General features: G+C 33.4%; 2 protein-coding genes across 2 annotated transcripts in view; one reads left to right on the top strand and one right to left on the bottom strand.

Moving 5' to 3' along the window:
• Nucleotides 1–263, bottom strand: part of LOC141326762 (uncharacterized) — a 133,847-nt gene extending 133,584 nt beyond the window's left edge. The window contains exon 1 of the mRNA XM_073835300.1: nucleotides 94–263. Coding sequence (XP_073691401.1) covers nucleotides 94–262 — 169 coding nt within the window. The 5' untranslated portion in view covers nucleotide 263. The remainder of the gene's footprint in view (nucleotides 1–93) is intronic.
• A 1,903-nt stretch (nucleotides 264–2,166) lies between these two features.
• Nucleotides 2,167–12,900, top strand: nol12 (nucleolar protein 12). The gene is made up of 6 exons (XM_073847827.1): nucleotides 2,167–2,312; nucleotides 6,555–6,660; nucleotides 6,733–6,781; nucleotides 6,865–7,001; nucleotides 7,084–7,172; nucleotides 12,253–12,900. The coding sequence occupies exons 1-6, from the start codon at nucleotides 2,206–2,208 to the stop codon at nucleotides 12,464–12,466; spliced, it is 702 nt and encodes a 233-aa protein (XP_073703928.1). The 5' UTR covers nucleotides 2,167–2,205; the 3' UTR covers nucleotides 12,467–12,900.
• The last annotated feature ends 5,517 nt before the right edge of the window (nucleotides 12,901–18,417 follow it).

The following is an 18,417-nucleotide window of genomic DNA, read 5'->3' as shown; positions in this document are numbered from 1 at the left end:
AAAAATATATTTAACAGCTCTAGAGATTGTTCCCGTTACAACAAACTTTATAACCGTCAGCATTATTAATGGGAAAAAATGAATTAAACCAACCTGTTTGTTGTTCAGTATCTTCAGTGTGTTCTGGATCTCTCAACTTCTCTCTGTCCTCCTTCATAAACTCAGATTTGCGGATTTCAGCTCTTCCTGATGAGTTGTTGCTCGTCTTCTCTAGTAAACTGATGGAAATATTCCAACATTTATTGCTGAATTCACCCAACATGAATTCCTGAGTGGAAAAGCAGATTTTCAAAAATCAACAATAAACCAAAGAGGCATTAAGCGCTGTGTCTTTGTGAATCGTTACATTACTATTTATTACTGATGCTCCAGAGGAAATAAAACACAAATTAAGAGCCGGGGGGTGAAAACTTTTGGAATCTGAAGATCAGGGTAAATTAAAAGTTACTTTTATTTACTCCTTTACCAATTTATTCATGTTTCCTGTTGTTGTCAGTTAATAAAATATTGCAATAATTCATTACGTGACTGAGGATTGAGATGTATTCACGTGACTGTCATGCATACGTCATATAAAAAAAAATACATGTAGATTATTTTACTAAAAATACAATTAATTAGTGGTTAGCATTTATCAGTATTATTATTAATAAGCGTTGGTGTTGTATAGCAATGCATTCTTTGTGCGGATATTGCAAACAAAGAGGGAAAGTACTAGGTAGGGTTAATATTCATATAGTCATAATTATGGCAAGCCGTTTCAGCCTAAAATATACTAAGTGTTACTTGTCGTAATTGCATTTTTACTAGTAACAATTCAATTACAGAGCTCTACAAATTAATTTTTACTAGTCATATGTCTCCATTGACTTCCATTCATTTTTAATTACGGAGCTCTACAATTGAATTCTTACTAGTAACAGCTCTCTAAATCAATTTTTATTGGAATAATTCCAATTACAGATCTCTCTAATTCAGTTTTTACTAGTAACAATTCAGATTAGAGAGCTCTCTAATTTAATTACTTTAATTACTTGTAAAAAATGCATTTACGACGAGTAACGCTTGGTATATTTTAGGCTAAAACGGCTTGCCATACATAACGCATTAAAATTTGCATGTTGTTTTTAATCATTTACAAGCCTCGGGGATGAAACGAGAGAAATCCAGCAATAAAAATAGGAGAACAATAGAGATTTAAGACAGTTTTGCACATAAGATAAAGAAACGGAAAACCTTTTCAAGAGCCACAACCACATATTTTGTTATAAATTTGACCAAGTTTAAATATGCAGCCTTCAGTTTGACGAACAGCCAGCGTTATCTATAAAATGACTAGTACAGCACTATTCACACGAGAAACTGACATTATGCTCGACAACATTTGCAAACTGCAACATATGCAGGACATCAAAACGCAAATAATAGAGGAGAAAGGGAAGAAAACAGGACTCACACTCACCGAACAGCTCCTCCTCATGCGCATGCGCACAAAGCAATCGCCCCGCCCCCTCCATCTAATTTAAAGGGACGTGAGACAAACTAAATAAATTAGACTTCAAAAATGTTTTTCACATTGTATGTAGTTTTTATCATGCGGATGCAAGTTCAAGTGTTCGTTTTTGTAAATAAGCTTACTGCGACTTTAAATCACGTTATGTTTTTATTTCTGTATATGGTATTTCCCAAACATAAGTATTAAATTAACCACACAGTTTTGCTCCAAACTCTTATTTTTATGCATCAAAAATATATCTTTGCCAGAGAATCGAATTGAATTAATTCATAAAGTTAAATATGACATATTCAATGTCAATCTAAAACAGACCTCCTTTTGAAAATGATTTTTTTTCCTCACAGAAACGACTGGAATAATCAAACCTGCTGACATTCAGACTACAGAGAGCATTTTATTGGTCAAAAAATCCGAACAATAGTGTTTTGTTTTGTTTTTTTTTATAAATACGCTTTCATTTATAAATTAACTCAATATAGCAGGCATTATAGAAGCTTTTGTTCACGAGGAATTTAATTTTACAGCAATAAGCTGGATGCCAACCCGCAGATAAACTGAAAACAAGAAGAGGACTTCGATTTTATTCAGTGTTCGCTGGAGGACTTTTATTTTGGCGCTTCCGGTAGTAGCTCAGAGGAGCGGAAGTTTTGCAGTGTGCCACACGTGTGGTTTGAAACTCAGACAGAAAAATGGCGAAAAACGGCAAATTTAATCAGAAATCTAAGTCTAAGAGCGACGGGAAGCAGAAGAAGAAGCGTGGAAAGTGTGTGCTGGTGTTCGACGACAAAGACAGACAGTAAGTCGCGTTATACGGGATTAAACACGGCAACATTGATGTATAAACATACTGAATTACACACCCACATATGCATTAATACTCATAAAATAATAAGAATCGTGTGTAATTACAAGAGTATATACTTCAGAATATGTGTTTTCGACTTCCTTTACATTTTCCCCTTTTGGTTCATTACTTAAAATATTAAATAAAATAGATATAAAATAAATAAAATGTATTTAGCTAGTTGCCAAGCGGACATTTTTCATATAGTTTAGCAATGTGCCCAAATAATCTACAACAATGTATTAAATTAAAGTTATTATTTAAAACCAATGGAATTTATAGGACAAACGTGATTAAAACATCAATGTAGTTATTAAAAACTGCCTTAAACTGAGTGTGATCATGAGTTTATTTATTGTTCATACTAGAATTTGTAGAAACTGAAATTAGACACCTTCTACCATAGTAGGATTTTTAATGTTTTTGTCTTTTCTTAATTTGATTCAAAGTACTGCAGAAACAGCAAAATTGTGAAATCTTTTTGCTGTTTAAAATAACCGCTTTCTGTTTATATTATGTATAAAATGTAAAGTGTCACGTGGTCCTTCAGAAATCGTTCTAATATACTGATTTGCTGCTCAGCAACATTTCTTTGATTATTAGAAAGTTCAGAAGAACAGCATTATCTGAAACAAATTATAAATGTCTCAATTTAAAGCATCCTTGGTAAATAAAACTATGAATTTCTATCATTTCTGTTCCTAAAATCAATTTAGAAAAAAAAAAAAATATATATATATATAAAATTATACTGATTTCAAGCTTCTGAATGGTATAGTGTATAATAACTGTTTTAAATATTGAATATTGATCGTACTAATAACAATAATAATATTAGAATGGCTTCTGAAGGATCATGTGACACTGAAGACTGAAGTAATGATGCATATTCACACATTTTAAATAGTTTTCAGTTTTGGATCAAATAAATGCTGCTTGTTGAGCAAAAGAGACTGATTTAAGAAACGTAAATCTCACTGTTGAAAATTTTGTGACTGGAGGAACAATGAACCAAATCAACTGAGTGAGTCATTTATGCTGGAACCGCTCCGATTGATTCAAACTCCTGACTTTGATCGTTCAGTTCAAGCGATTCACTAGCAAAAACCAGATCAAGTTAAAAGAGCCATTCATTTTCGTATTTAACATTGCTTGTAATGGTTTAAAAAAAGCACATAGTGATTGGTCAAATGGAGCTTTTTAAAACTCTGAATCAGTTTAACCGTTGCGTCGCAAAATGATTCACCGATCGGATCGCGTATCGCTAATCATTGGGACTTCAGAGTGGGTTCTCGAATCATTTGATTCAAATTAGGACTGTGGAGTGAGTTCACGAATCATTTGATCCAGATTGGAACTTTGTAAATCGCGAATCATTTAATTCAAATCGGGATTTTGGAGCAAGTTTATGAATCATTTGAGTCGAATCAGGATTTTGGAGTTCACAAATCATTTGATTCAGATTTGAACTTTGCGTAATGCGAATCATTTGGAGCAGGTTCGTGAAACATTTAATTCAAATCGGGACTTTGGAGCAGGTTCATGAATCATTTGAGTCGAATTAGGATTTTGGAGTTAATCATTTGATTCAGATTGGAACTTTGCGTAATGCGAATCATTTGGATCAGGTTCGTGAATCATTTGATTCAAATCAAGATTTTGGAGCAGGTTCGCAAATCATTTGATTCAAATTGGAACTTTGTGGATTGTGGATCATTTGATTCAAATCAGGACTTTGGAGTGATTTCGCGAATCATGTAATTCAGATTTGAACTTTGCGTAATGCGAATCATTTGGAGCAGGTTCGCAAATCATTTAATTCAAATCAGGATTTTGGAGTTCACAAATCATTTGATTCAAATTGGAACTTTGTGTAAGGCGAATCATTTGGAGCAGGTTTGTGAATCATTTGATTCAAATCAGAACTTTGGATTGAGTTCGCAAATCAAGTAATTCAGATTTGAACTTTGTGTATCGTGAAACAATTGATTCAAATCAGGATTTTGGAGTTCACAAATCATTTGATTCAAATTGGAACTTTGTGTAAGGCGAATCATTTGGAGCAGGTTCGTGAATCATTTGATTCAAATCAGAACTTTGGATTGAGTTCGCAAATCAAGTAATTCAGATTTGAACTTTGTGTATCGTGAAACAATTGATTCAAATCAGGATTTTGGAACAGGTTCGCAAATAATTTGATTTATATTGGAACTTTGTGTATCGTGAATCATTTAATTCAAATCAAGACTTTGGAGTGAGTTCACAAATCATTTGATTCAAATTGGAACTTTGTATTGTGAATCATTTGATTCAAATCAGGACTTTGGAGCAGGTGCGTGAATCATTTGATTCATTTGGAGCAGGTGTGTGAATCATTTGATTCAAATCAAGATTTTGGAGCAAGTTCGCAAATCATTTGATTCAAATGGGAACTTTGGATTGAGTTCGCAAATCATGTAATTCAGATTTGAACTTTGTGTATCGTGAAACAATTGATTCAAATCAGGATTTTGGAACAGGTTCGCGAATAATTTGATTCAAACTGGAACTTTGTGTATTGCAAATCATTTGATTCAAATCAGGATTTTGGAGTTCACAAATCATTTGATTCAGATTGGAGCTTTGTGTATCGCGAATCATTTGGAGCAGGTTCATGAATCATTTGATTCAAATCAGATTTTGGAGCAGGTTCACAAATCATTTGATTCAAATTGGAACTTTGTGTATTGTAGATCATTTGATTCAAATCAGGACTTTGGAGTGATTTCGCAAATCATTTGATTCAGATTTGAACTTTGCGTAATGCGAATCATTTGGAGCAGGTTCGCAAATTATTTAATTCAAATCAGGATTTCGGAGTTCACAAATCATTTGATTCAGATTTGAACTTTGCGTATCGCGAATCATTTGGAGCAGGTTCGTGAATCATTTGATTCAAATCAGGACTTTGGATTGAGTTCGCAAATCATGTAATTCAGATTTGAACTTTGTGTATCGTGAAAAAATTGATTCAAATCAGGATTTTGGAACGGGTTCGCGAATAATTTGATTCAAACTGGAACTTTGTGTATTGCAAATCATTTAATTCAAATCAGGATTTTGGAGTTCACAAATCATTTGATTCAGATTGCAACTTTGCATATCACGAATCATTTGGAGCAGGTTTGTGAATCATTTGATTCGAATCAGGATTTTGGAGCAGGTTCACAAATCATTTGATTCAAATTGGAACTTTGTGTATTGTGGATCATTTGATTCAAATAAGGACTTTGGAGTGATTTCGCAAATCATTTAATTCAGATTTGAACTTTGCGTAATGCGAATCATTTGGAGCAGGTTCGCAAATCATTTAATTCAAATCAGGATTTTGGATTGAGTTCGCAAATCATGTAATTCAGATTTGAACTTTGTGTATCGTGAAACAATTGATTCAAATCAGGATTTTGGAACAGGTTCGCAAATAATTTGATTTATATTGGAACTTTGTGTATCGTGAATCATTTAATTCAAATTGGGACTTTGGAGTGAGTTTACAAATCATTTGATTGAGATTGGAACCTTTTAAATCGCGAATCATTTAATTCAAATCAGGATTTTGGAGTTCACAAATCATTTGATTCAAATTGGAACTTTGTATTGTGAATCATTTGATTCAAATCAGGACTTTGGAGCAGGTTCATGAATCATTTGATTCATTTGGAGCAGGTTCGTGAATCATTTGATTCAAATCAAGACTTTGGAGCAGGTTCATGAATCATTTGATTCATTTGGAGCAGGTGTGCGAATCATTTGATTCAAATCAAGATTTTGGAGCAAGTTCGCAAATCATTTGATTCAAATGGGAACTTTGGATTGAGTTCGCAAATCATGTAATTCAGATTTGAACTTTGTGTATCGTGAATCATTTGATTCTAATCAGGATTTTGGAGCAGGTGTGTGAATCATTTGAGTCAAATCAGGACCGTGGAGTGAGTTCACAAATCATTTGATTCAGATCAGAACTTTGCGTGCCGTGTATAAAATAAATAATTTTTTCAATATTTTGGATCAAACCAAAGAGACTTCTTTGGAAAACATGAAACATCTCGCTGTTCAAAAACATTTGACTGGAGTGTGTGTGATATTTTCTGCATTATTTCTGAAGCGTCATTGTTTGTGGATGTTTTCCTGAGTTCTGATGTCTGTTTAATTTAGAGACTTCCTGACGGGTTTCCACAAGCGAAAGCAGGAGCGGCGGAAAGCAGCGCTGCAGGAGATGAGGAACAAGCTGAAGGAGGAGCAGAAGCGCGTCAGAGACGAGGTGAGTGTGAGCGTGATGAAGGTGGTGATGATGATGATGAAGCAGCAGCTGATGGCTCTCATCTTCCTCCAGAGACACAAAGAGTATCTGAAGATGCTGGAGGAGCGGCGCCAGGCTCTGGGTGAGTGTGCGGCTCGTGGGTCATGTGACACGCCTGTGTGTGGCTGAGGTCAGAGGTCATGTGACGTGTGTGTTTGTGTGTAGATGAAGCAGACGAGCTGGTGGACGCCATCACAGCCACTACAGAGAGCGTTCAGTACGACCATCCCAACCACACCGTCACCGTGACGACCATCAGCGACCTCGACCTATCAGCGGACAGACTGCTGGAGCCAGATCAGGTGACCTCCACTGACCAATCAGCTGCTCGCTAACGAACGAGGAGTTAGACGCATTAACTGTGTGTGTGTGTGGTTTCTACAGAGAGGTGAAGAGCGTCAGGAAGAGGAGGAGGATGCTGAAAAAAAGACAGCCCTTCCGAGGAAAGCTGGAAACCCTCTCAAGTCCAAAAAGTACGGATTGATTTGTGTTGAATTAGCATGTTATTTGACTCCTGAAGGAGTCCAGGGTGGCCGCGGCTCCTTAAAAAATATTAAAATGTCTTAAATAACATTTCTAATAAAAGGCCTTAAAATTCTTAATGTCCTAACATTTTTCTAATTAAAGGCCTTGAAATGTCTTAAATAACGTTTTATTGATTAAAAAGTCTTAAAATGTCTTAAATAACATTTTCCTAATAAAAGGGTTTAAAGAGTTTTAAAATGCCTTCAATAACATTTCCTAATTAAAGGCCTTAAAATGTCTTAAATAATGTTTTCTTCATAAAAGGCCCTAAAAGTCTTAAAAGGTTTAAAATAAGGTTTTCTTAATTAAAGGCCTCTATACGCCTTAATGTATTAATGTTTTCCTAATAAAAGGCCTTAAAATGTCTTAAATAATGTTTTCCTAATAAAGGGCCTTAAAAGGCTTGAAATGTCTTAAATGTTCCCTAATAAAAGGCATTAAAGAGTTTTAAAATGTCTTCAATAACGTTTTCCTAATAAAAGGCCTTAAAAAATCTTAATGTCTTAAATAATGTTTTCTTTATAAAAGGCACTAAAAAATATTAAAATGTCTTAACATTTCTAATAAAAGGCCTTAAAATTCTTAATGTCCTAACATTTTTCTAATTAAAGGCCTTGAAATGTATTAAATAATGTTTTATTAATTAAAAAGTCTTAAAATGACTTAAATAATGTTTTCTTTATAAAAGGCCCTAAAAAGTCTTAAGTTTAAAATAACGGTTTTTTTTTAATTAAAGGCCTCAAAACGTCTTAATGTATTAATGTTTTCCTAATAAAAGGCCTTAAAATGTCTTAAATGTTTTCCTAATAAAAGGCCTTAAAATGTCTTAAAAAATGTTTTCTTTATAAAAGGCCCTAAAAGGCCTTAAAATGTCCTAAATAAAAAAGGGTTTAAAGAGTTTTAAAATGTCTTCAATAACATTTCCTAATTAAAGGCCTTAAAATGTCTTAAATGACGTTTCCTAATTAATTAATTTCCTTAATGTCTTTAATAACCTTTTCCTAATAAAGGGCCTTAAAAAGGCTTAAAATGTCTTAAATGTTTCCAAATAAAAGGCATTAAAGAGTTTTAAAATGTCTTCAATAATGTTTTCCTAATAAAAGGCATTAAAATGTCTTAACGTTTCCTAATTAAAGGCCTTAAAATGTCTTTAATGACGTTTCTTAATTAAAAAGTCTTAAAATGTCTTCAATAACCTTTTCCTAATAAAAGGCCTTAAAATGTCTTAAATTATGTTTCTTAATTAAAAAGTCTTAATGTCTTCAGTAACCTTTTTCTAATAGAGGGCCTTAAAAAGGCTTAAAATGTCTTAAATGTTTCCTAATAAAAGACATTAGAGATTTAAAATGTCTTCAATAACATTTCCTAATTAAAGGCCTTAAAATGTCTTAAATTATGTTTCCTAATAAAAGGCATTAAAGAGATTTAAAATGTCTTCAATAACATTTCCTAATTAAAGGCCTTAAAATGTCTTAAATGACGTTTCCTAATTAAAAAGTCTTAATGTCTTTAATAACATTTTCCTAATAAAGGGCCTTAAAAAGGCTTAAAATGTCTTAAATGTTCCCTAATAAAAGGCATTAAAGAGTTTTAAAATGTCTTCAATAATGTTTTCCTAATAAAAGGCCTTAAAATGTCTTAAATAACGTTTTATTAATTAAAAAGTCTTAATGTCTTAATGTTTTCTTTATAAAAGGGCCTAAAAAGTCTTAAAAAGTTTAAAATAATGTTTTCTTAATTAAAGGCCTCAAAACGTCTTAATGTATTAATGTATTCCTAATAAAAGGCCTTAAAATGTCTTAAATAACATTTTCCTAATAAAAAGCCTTAATGTCTTAAATAATGTTTTCCTAATAAAAGGGTTTAAAGAGTTTTAAAATGTCTTCAATAACATTTCCTAATTAAAGGCCTTAAAATGTCTTAAATAACGTTTTATTAATTAAAAAGTCTTAAAATGACTTATGTTTTCTTTATAAAAGGCCCTAAAAAGTCTTAAAAAGTTTAAAATAACGTTTTCTTAATTAAAGGCCTCAAAATGCCTTAATGTATTAATGTTTTCCTAATAAAAGGCCTTAAAATGTCTTAAATGTTTTCTTTATAAAAGGCCCTAAAAAGTTTAAAGTAACGTTTTCTTAATTAAAGGCCTCAAAACGCCTTAAATAACATCTTCCTAATAAAAGGCCTTAAAATGTCTTAAATAATGTTTTCCTAATAAAAGGGTTTAAAGAGTTTTAAAATGTCTTCAATAACATTTCCTAATTAAAGGCCTTAAAATGTCTCAAATAACGTTTTATTAATAAAAAAGTCTTAAAATGACTTAAATGTTTTCTTTATAAAAGGCCCTAAAAAGTCTTAAGTTTAAAATAACGTTTTCTTAATTAAGGCCTCAAAACGTCTTAATGTATTAACGTTTTCCTAATAAAAGGCCTTAAAATGTGTTAACATTTCTTAATTAAAGGCCTTAAAATGTCTTAAATGACGTTTCCTAATTAAAAAGTCTTAATGCCTTCAATAATGTTTTCCTCATTAAAGGCCTTAAAAAGTCTTAAATAACATTTTTCTAATTAAAATGTCTTCAATAATGTTTTCCTAATAAAAGGCCTTAAGTCTTTGTGATGAAAGATTCCTAATTAAAGGCCTTAAATGACGTTTCCTAATTAAAAAGTCTTAATGTCTTTAATAACCTTTTCCTAATAAAGGGCCTTAAAAAGGCTTAAAATGTCTTAAATGTTCCCTAATAAAAGGCATTAAAGCGTTTTAAAATGTCTTCAATAACGTTTTCCTAATAAAAGGCATTAAAATGTCTTAACGTTTTCTAATTAATGGCCTTAAAATGTCTTTAATGACGTTTCTTAATTAAAAAGTCTTGATGTCTTAAATGTGTCCTAATAAACGGCATTAAAGAGTTTTAAAATGTCTTAAATAACGTTTTCCTAATAAAAGGCCTTAAAATGTCTTAACATTTCCTGATTAAAGATCTTGAAAAGTCTGTGTGATGAAAGATTCCTAATAAAAGGCCTTAAAATGTCTTAAATAATGTTTCCTAATTAAAAAGTCTTAATGTCTTCAATAACATTTTCCTAATTAAAGGCCTTAAAATTCTTTATGTCCTAACATTTTCCTAATTAAAGGCCTTGAAATGTCTTAAATAACGTTTTATTATTTAAAAAGTCTTAATGTCTTAATGTTTTCTTTATAAAAGGCCCTAAAACGTCTTAAAACGTTTAAAATAACATTTTCTTAATTAAAGGCCTCAAAACGCCTTAATGTATTAATATTTTCCTAATAAAAGGCCTTAAAATGTCTTAAAGTTTTCTTTATAAAAGGCCCTAAAAAGTCTTAAGTTTAAAGTAACGTTTTCTTAATGAAAGACCTCAAAACGCCTTAAATAACATTTTCCTAATTAAAGGCCTTAAAATGTCTTCAGTAACGTTTTATTAATTAAAAAGTCTTAAAATGACTTGTAATGTTTTCTTTATAAAAGGCCCTAAAAAGTCTTAAAAAGTTTACAATAACGTTTTTTTTAATTAAAGGCCTCAAAATGCCTTAATGTATTAATGTTTTCCTAATAAAGGGCCTTAAAAGGCTTGAAATGTCTTAAATGTTCCCTAATAAAAGGCATTAAAGAGTTTTAAAATGTCTTCAATAACGTTTTCCTAATAAAAGGCCTTAAAAAATCTTAATGTCTTAAATAATGTTTTCTTTATAAAAGGCACTAAAAAATATTAAAATGTCTTAACATTTCTAATAAAAGGCCTTAAAATTCTTAATGTCCTAACATTTTTCTAATTAAAGGCCTTGAAATGTCTTAAATAACATTTTCCTAATAAAAGGGTTTAAAGAGTTTTAAAATGTCTTCAATAACATTTCCTAATTAAAGGCCTTAAAAAGTCTTAAAATGTCTTAAATAATGTTTTCTTTATAAAAGGCACTAAAAAATCTTAAAATGTCTTAAATAACATTTTCCTAATTAAAGGCCTTAAAATGTCCTGAATAACATTTTATTAATTAAAAAGTCTTAATGTCTTAATGTTTTCTTTATAAAAGGCCCTAAAAAGTCTTAAGTTTAAAATAATGTTTTCCTAAAAAAAAGGCCTTAAAAAGTCTTAAAATGTCTTAAATAAATTTTCTTTATAAAAGGCTCTTAAAAGTCTTAAGTTTAAAATAATGTTTTCTTAAATAAAGGCCTCAAAATGCCTTAATGTATTAATGTTTTCCTAATAAAAGGCCTTAAAATGTCTTAAATAACATTTTCCTAATAAAAGGCCTTAAAATGTCTTAAATAACATTTTCCTAATAAAGGGCCTTAAAAGGCTTAATGTCTTAAATGTTCCCTAATAAAAGGCATTAAAGAGTTTTAAAATTTCTTCAATAACGTTTTCCTAATAAAAGGCATTAAAATGTCTTAACGTTTTCTAATTAATGGCCTTAAAATGTCTTTAATGACGTTTCTTAATTAAAAAGTCTTAATGTCTTTAATAACCTTTTCCTAATAAAGGGCCTTAAAATGTCTTAAATGTTTCCTAATAAACAGGATTAAAGAGTTTTAAAATGTCTTAAATAACTGTTTCCTAATAAAAGGCTTAAAAGTCTTAAAAAGTTTAAAATAATGTTTTCCTAATAGAAGGCCTTAAAAAGTCTTAATGTTTTCTTTATAAAAGGCCCTAAAAAGTCTTAAGTTTAAAATAATGTTTTCTTAATTAAAGGCCTCAAAACGCCTTAATGTATTAATGTTTTCCTAATAAAAGGCATTGAAGAGTTTTAAAATGTCTTCAATAACATTTTCCTAATTAAATGCCTTAAAATGTCTTAAATGATGTTTCCTAATTAAAAAGTCTTAAAATGTTTTAAATATTTCCCTCATAAAAAGCCTTAAAGTCTTAAATAACATTTTCCTAATTAAAATGTCTTCAATAAAGTTTTCCTAATAAAAAAGTCTTAATGTTGTCCTAATAAAAGGACTTAAATTTCAGTTGTTCATATCCGTGGAAACCTGGAGTTATATCTGCTCATTATCTGTGTGTGCAGGATCCAGAAGCTCACGGCGTCACTGAACAGATTCACTAAACAGAAGAAGAACAGGAACAGGAACTGGAAGCCCAACCAGGACACGAGGCAGAGAAACAGAGACGGCGAGGAGAAGCCGTCATCGTTCACTCACAACACAAAGTTACGGAAGGGAAGAACCACCATAAGACAGAGACGCAAACGAACGGGTCGGAACGAGCGCAATCAGGACTGATGACCGTCAGACTCCACCCATGTGTTTGTGCTTTACATGTTTGATACTTTATGGACATTAAAAGAGGAATCTTTCATCACAGTGTCATACTTTCATTTCCACATCAGAGTAAAGCTTGTTCACAAACAACGATAATCAATGATAACTATAACTAATGATGATAATAACTATCACTTTGACAATAACTTCTTGTGGATCATGTTTGTAGTTCTTTTTATTGTAAATATGTTCTGCGGTTTTGTCGTCTGTCTCTTTAAATCCTCGAGCTGTTTTTAGTTGGACAGATTGTGATCGTCTTTGAGATTCTGTGGGATTCCTACAAGGTGCTTGAAGTACTTGAATGTGACTTTGACATTTAAGGGCTAGAAAACTCTTTGAAACAGCAATATTTCTGAAGAGCTTGAATTATTAACTGCTTGAACTGAATAAAATGATTCGCGAACCGCACACAATGTCCTGAAATGGATCAAATGATTCGTAAAAATGAATCAAATGATTTGCGAATTGCACAGAATGTCCCGAAATTAATCAAATGATTCGCGAACTGAATCAAATGATTCGCGAATTGCACAGAATGTCCCGAAATGAATCAAATGATTCGCGAATTGCACAAAATGTCCCGAAATTAATCAAATGATTCGCGAACTGAATCAAATGATTCGCGAATTGCACAGAATGTCCCGAAATGAATCAAATGATTCGCGAACTGAATCAAATGATTCGCGAATTGCACAGAATGTCCCGAAATGAATCAAATGATTTGCGAACTGCACAGAATGTCGCGAACTGAATCAAATGATTTGCGAACTGAATCAAATGATTCGTGAATTGCACAGAATGTCCCGAAATGAATCAAATGATTCGCAAACTGAATCAAATGATTCGTGAATTGTACAGAATGTCCCGAAATGAATCAAATGATTCGCGAACTGAATCAAATGATTCGCGAATTGCACAGAATGTCCCGAAATGAATCAAATGATTTGCGAACTGCACAGAATGTCGCGAACTGAATCAAATGATTTGCGACTTGTACAGAATGTCCCGAAATTAATCAAATGATTTGCGAACTGCACAGAATGTCCCGAAATTAATCAAATGATTCGCGAACTGAGTCAAATGATTCGCAAATTGCACAGAATGTCCCGAAATTAATCAAATGATTCGCGAACTGAATCAAATGATTCGCGAATTGCACAGAATGTCCCGAAATAAATCAAATGATTTGCGAACTGAATCAAATGATTCGCGAATTGTACAGAATGTCCCGAAATGAATCAAATGATTTGTGAACTGAATCAAATAATTTGCGAATTGCACAGAATGTCCCGAAATGAATCAAATGATTCGCGAACTGAATCAAATGATTCGTGAATTGTACAGAATGTCCCGAAATGAATCAAATGATTCGCGAACTGAATCAAATGATTCGTAACTTGCACAGAATGTCCCGAAATGAATCAAATGATTTGCGAACTGCACAGAATGTCGCAAACTGAATCAAATGATTCGCGACTTGCACAGAATGTCCCGAAATTAATCAAATGATTCGTGAACTGCACAGAATGTCGCGAACTGAATCAAATGATTCGCGACTTGCACAGAATGTCCCGAAATTAATCAAATGATTCGCAAACTGCACAGAATGTCGCGAACTGAATCAAATGATTCGCGACTTGCACAGAATGTCCCGAAATTAATCAAATGATTCGCGAACTGCACAGAATGTCGCGAACTGAATCAAATGATTCGCGACTTGCACAGAATGTCCCGAAATTAATCAAATGATTCGCGAACTGAATCAAATGATTCGCGACTTGTACAGAATGTCCCGAAATAAATCAAATGATTTGCGAACTGAATCAAATGATTCGCGAATTGTACAGAATGTCCCGAAATGAATCAAATGATTCGCGAACTGAATCAAATAATTTGCGAATTGCACAGAATGTCCCGAAATGAATCAAATGATTCGCGAACTGAATCAAATGATTCGTGAATTGTACAGAATGTCCCGAAATGAATCAAATGATTCGCGAACTGAATCAAATGATTCGCGAATTGCACAGAATGTCCCGAAATGAATCAAATGATTCGTGACTTGCACAGAATGTCCCGAAATAAATCAAATGATTTGCGAACTGCACAGAATGTCGCGAACTGAATCAAATGATTCGCGAATTGCACAGAATGTCCCGAAATGAATCAAATGATTTGCGAACTGCACAGAATGTCGCGAACTGAATCAAATGATTCGCGAATTGCACAGAATGTCCCGAAATGAATCAAATGATTTGCGAACTGCACAGAATGTCCCGAAATTAATCAAATGATTTGCGAACTGCACAGAATGTCCCGAAATTAATCAAATGATTCGCGAACTGAATCAAATGATTCGCAAATTGCACAGAATGTCCCGAAATTAATCAAATGATTCGCGAACTGAATCAAATGATTCGCGAATTGCACAGAATGTCCCGAAATAAATCAAATGATTTGCGAACTGAATCAAATGATTCGCGAATTGTACAGAATGTCCCGAAATGAATCAAATGATTCGCGAACTGAATCAAATGATTCGCGAATTGCACAGAATGTCCCGAAATAAATCAAATGATTTGCGAACTGAATCAAATGATTCGCGAATTGTACAGAATGTCCCGAAATGAATCAAATGATTCGTGAACTGAATCAAATAATTTGCGAATTGCACAGAATGTCCCGAAATGAATCAAATGATTCGCGAACTGAATCAAATGATTCGTGAATTGTACAGAATGTCCCGAAATGAATCAAATGATTCGCGAACTGAATCAAATGATTCGTAACTTGCACAGAATGTCCCGAAATGAATCAAATGATTTGCGAACTGCACAGAATGTCGCAAACTGAATCAAATGATTCGCGACTTGCACAGAATGTCCCGAAATTAATCAAATGATTCGTGAACTGCACAGAATGTCGCGAACTGAATCAAATGATTCGCGACTTGCACAGAATGTCCCGAAATTAATCAAATGATTCGCAAACTGCACAGAATGTCGCGAACTGAATCAAATGATTCGCGACTTGCACAGAATGTCCCGAAATTAATCAAATGATTCGCGAACTGCACAGAATGTCGCGAACTGAATCAAATGATTCGCGACTTGCACAGAATGTCCCGAAATTAATCAAATGATTCGCAAACTGCACAGAATGTCGCGAACTGAATCAAATGATTCGCGACTTGCACAGAATGTCCCGAAATTAATCAAATGATTTGCGAACTGCACAGAATGTCCCGAAATTAATCAAATGATTCGCGAACTGAATCAAATGATTCGCGACTTGTACAGAATGTCCCGAAATAAATCAAATGATTTGCGAACTGAATCAAATGATTCGCGAATTGTACAGAATGTCCCGAAATGAATCAAATGATTCGCGAACTGAATCAAATAATTTGCGAATTGCACAGAATGTCCCGAAATGAATCAAATGATTCGCGAACTGAATCAAATGATTCGTGAATTGTACAGAATGTCCTGAAATGAATCAAATGATTCGCGAACTGAATCAAATGATTCGCGAATTGCACAGAATGTCCCGAAATGAATCAAATGATTCGTGACTTGCACAGAATGTCCCGAAATAAATCAAATGATTTGCGAACTGCACAGAATGTCGCGAACTGAATCAAATGATTCGCGAATTGCACAGAATGTCCCGAAATGAATCAAATGATTTGCGAACTGCACAGAATGTCGCGAACTGAATCAAATGATTCGCGAATTGCACAGAATGTCCCGAAATGAATCAAATGATTTGCGAACTGCACAGAATGTCCCGAAATTAATCAAATGATTTGCGAACTGCACAGAATGTCCCGAAATTAATCAAATGATTCGCGAACTGAATCAAATGATTCGCAAATTGCACAGAATGTCCCGAAATTAATCAAATGATTCGCGAACTGAATCAAATGATTCGCGAATTGCACAGAATGTCCCGAAATAAATCAAATGATTTGCGAACTGAATCAAATGATTCGCGAATTGTACAGAATGTCCCGAAATGAATCAAATGATTCGTGAACTGAATCAAATAATTTGCGAATTGCACAGAATGTCCCGAAATGAATCAAATGATTCGCGAACTGAATCAAATGATTCGTGAATTGTACAGAATGTCCCGAAATGAATCAAATGATTCGCGAACTGAATCAAATGATTCGTAACTTGCACAGAATGTCCCGAAATGAATCAAATGATTTGCGAACTGCACAGAATGTTGCAAACTGAATCAAATGATTCGCGACTTGCACAGAATGTCCCGAAATTAATCAAATGATTCGTGAACTGCACAGAATGTCGCGAACTGAATCAAATGATTCGCGACTTGCACAGAATGTCCCGAAATTAATCAAATGATTCGCAAACTGCACAGAATGTCGCGAACTGAATCAAATGATTCGCGACTTGCACAGAATGTCCCGAAATAAATCAAATGATTTGCGAACTGCACAGAATGTCCCGAAATTAATCAAATGATTCGCGAACTGAATCAAATGATTCGCGACTTGTACAGAATGTCCCGAAATAAATCAAATGATTTGCGAACTGAATCAAATGATTCGCGAATTGTACAGAATGTCCCGAAATGAATCAAATGATTCGCGAACTGAATCAAATAATTTGCGAATTGCACAGAATGTCCCGAAATGAATCAAATGATTCGCGAACTGAATCAAATGATTCGTGAATTGTACAGAATGTCCCGAAATGAATCAAATGATTCGCGAACTGAATCAAATGATTCGCGAATTGCACAGAATGTCCCGAAATGAATCAAATGATTCGTGACTTGCACAGAATGTCCCGAAATAAATCAAATGATTTGCGAACTGCACAGAATGTCGCGAACTGAATCAAATGATTCGCGAACTGAATCAAATGATTCGCGAATTGCACAGAATGTCCCGAAATGAATCAAATGATTCGTGACTTGCACAGAATGTCCCGAAATAAATCAAATGATTTGCGAACTGCACAGAATGTCCCGAAATGAATCAAATGATTCGCGAACTGAATCAAATGATTCGCGAATTGCACAGAATGTCGCGAACTGAATCAAATGATTCGCGAATTGCACAGAATGTCCCGAAATGAATCAAATGATTTGCGAACTGCACAGAATGTCGCGAACTGAATCAAATGATTCGCGAATTGCACAGAATGTCCCGAAATGAATCAAATGATTTGCGAACTGCACAGAATGTCCCGAAATTAATCAAATGATTTGCGAACTGCACAGAATGTCCCGAAATTAATCAAATGATTCGCGAACTGAATCAAATGATTCGCGACTTGTACAGAATGTCCCGAAATAAATCAAATGATTTGCGAACTGAATCAAATGATTCGCGAATTGTACAGAACGTCCCGAAATGAATCAAATGATTCGCGAACTGAATCAAATAATTTGCGAATTGCACAGAATGTCCCGAAATGAATCAAATGATTCGCGAACTGAATCAAATAATTTGCGAATTGCACAGAATGTCCCGAAATGAATCAAATGATTCGCGAACTGAATCAAATAATTTGCAAATTGCGCAGAATGTCCCGAAATGAATCAAATGATTCGCAAACTGAATCAAATGATTCGCGAATTGTACAGAATGTCCCGAAATGAATCAAATGATTCGCGAATTGCAGAATGTCCAGAAATGAATCAAATGATTCGCGAACTGAATCAAATAATTTGCGAATTGCACAGAATGTCCAGAAATGAATCAAATGTTTCGCGAACTGAATCAAATGATTCGCGAATTGTACAGAATGTCCCGAAATGAATCAAATGATTCACGAACTGATTAGCGAATTGCAGAATGTCCCGAAATGAATCAAATGATTCGTGAATTGTACAGAATGTCCCGAAATGAATCAAATGATTTGCAAACTGCACAG

The sequence above is a fragment of the Garra rufa genome, chromosome 1, assembly GCF_049309525.1.
Source record: "Garra rufa chromosome 1, GarRuf1.0, whole genome shotgun sequence".
Taxonomy (NCBI): domain Eukaryota; kingdom Metazoa; phylum Chordata; class Actinopteri; order Cypriniformes; family Cyprinidae; genus Garra; species Garra rufa.
The sequence above is the reverse complement of the archived record's forward strand: the minus strand, read 5'-3'. Positions and strand labels throughout refer to the sequence as shown.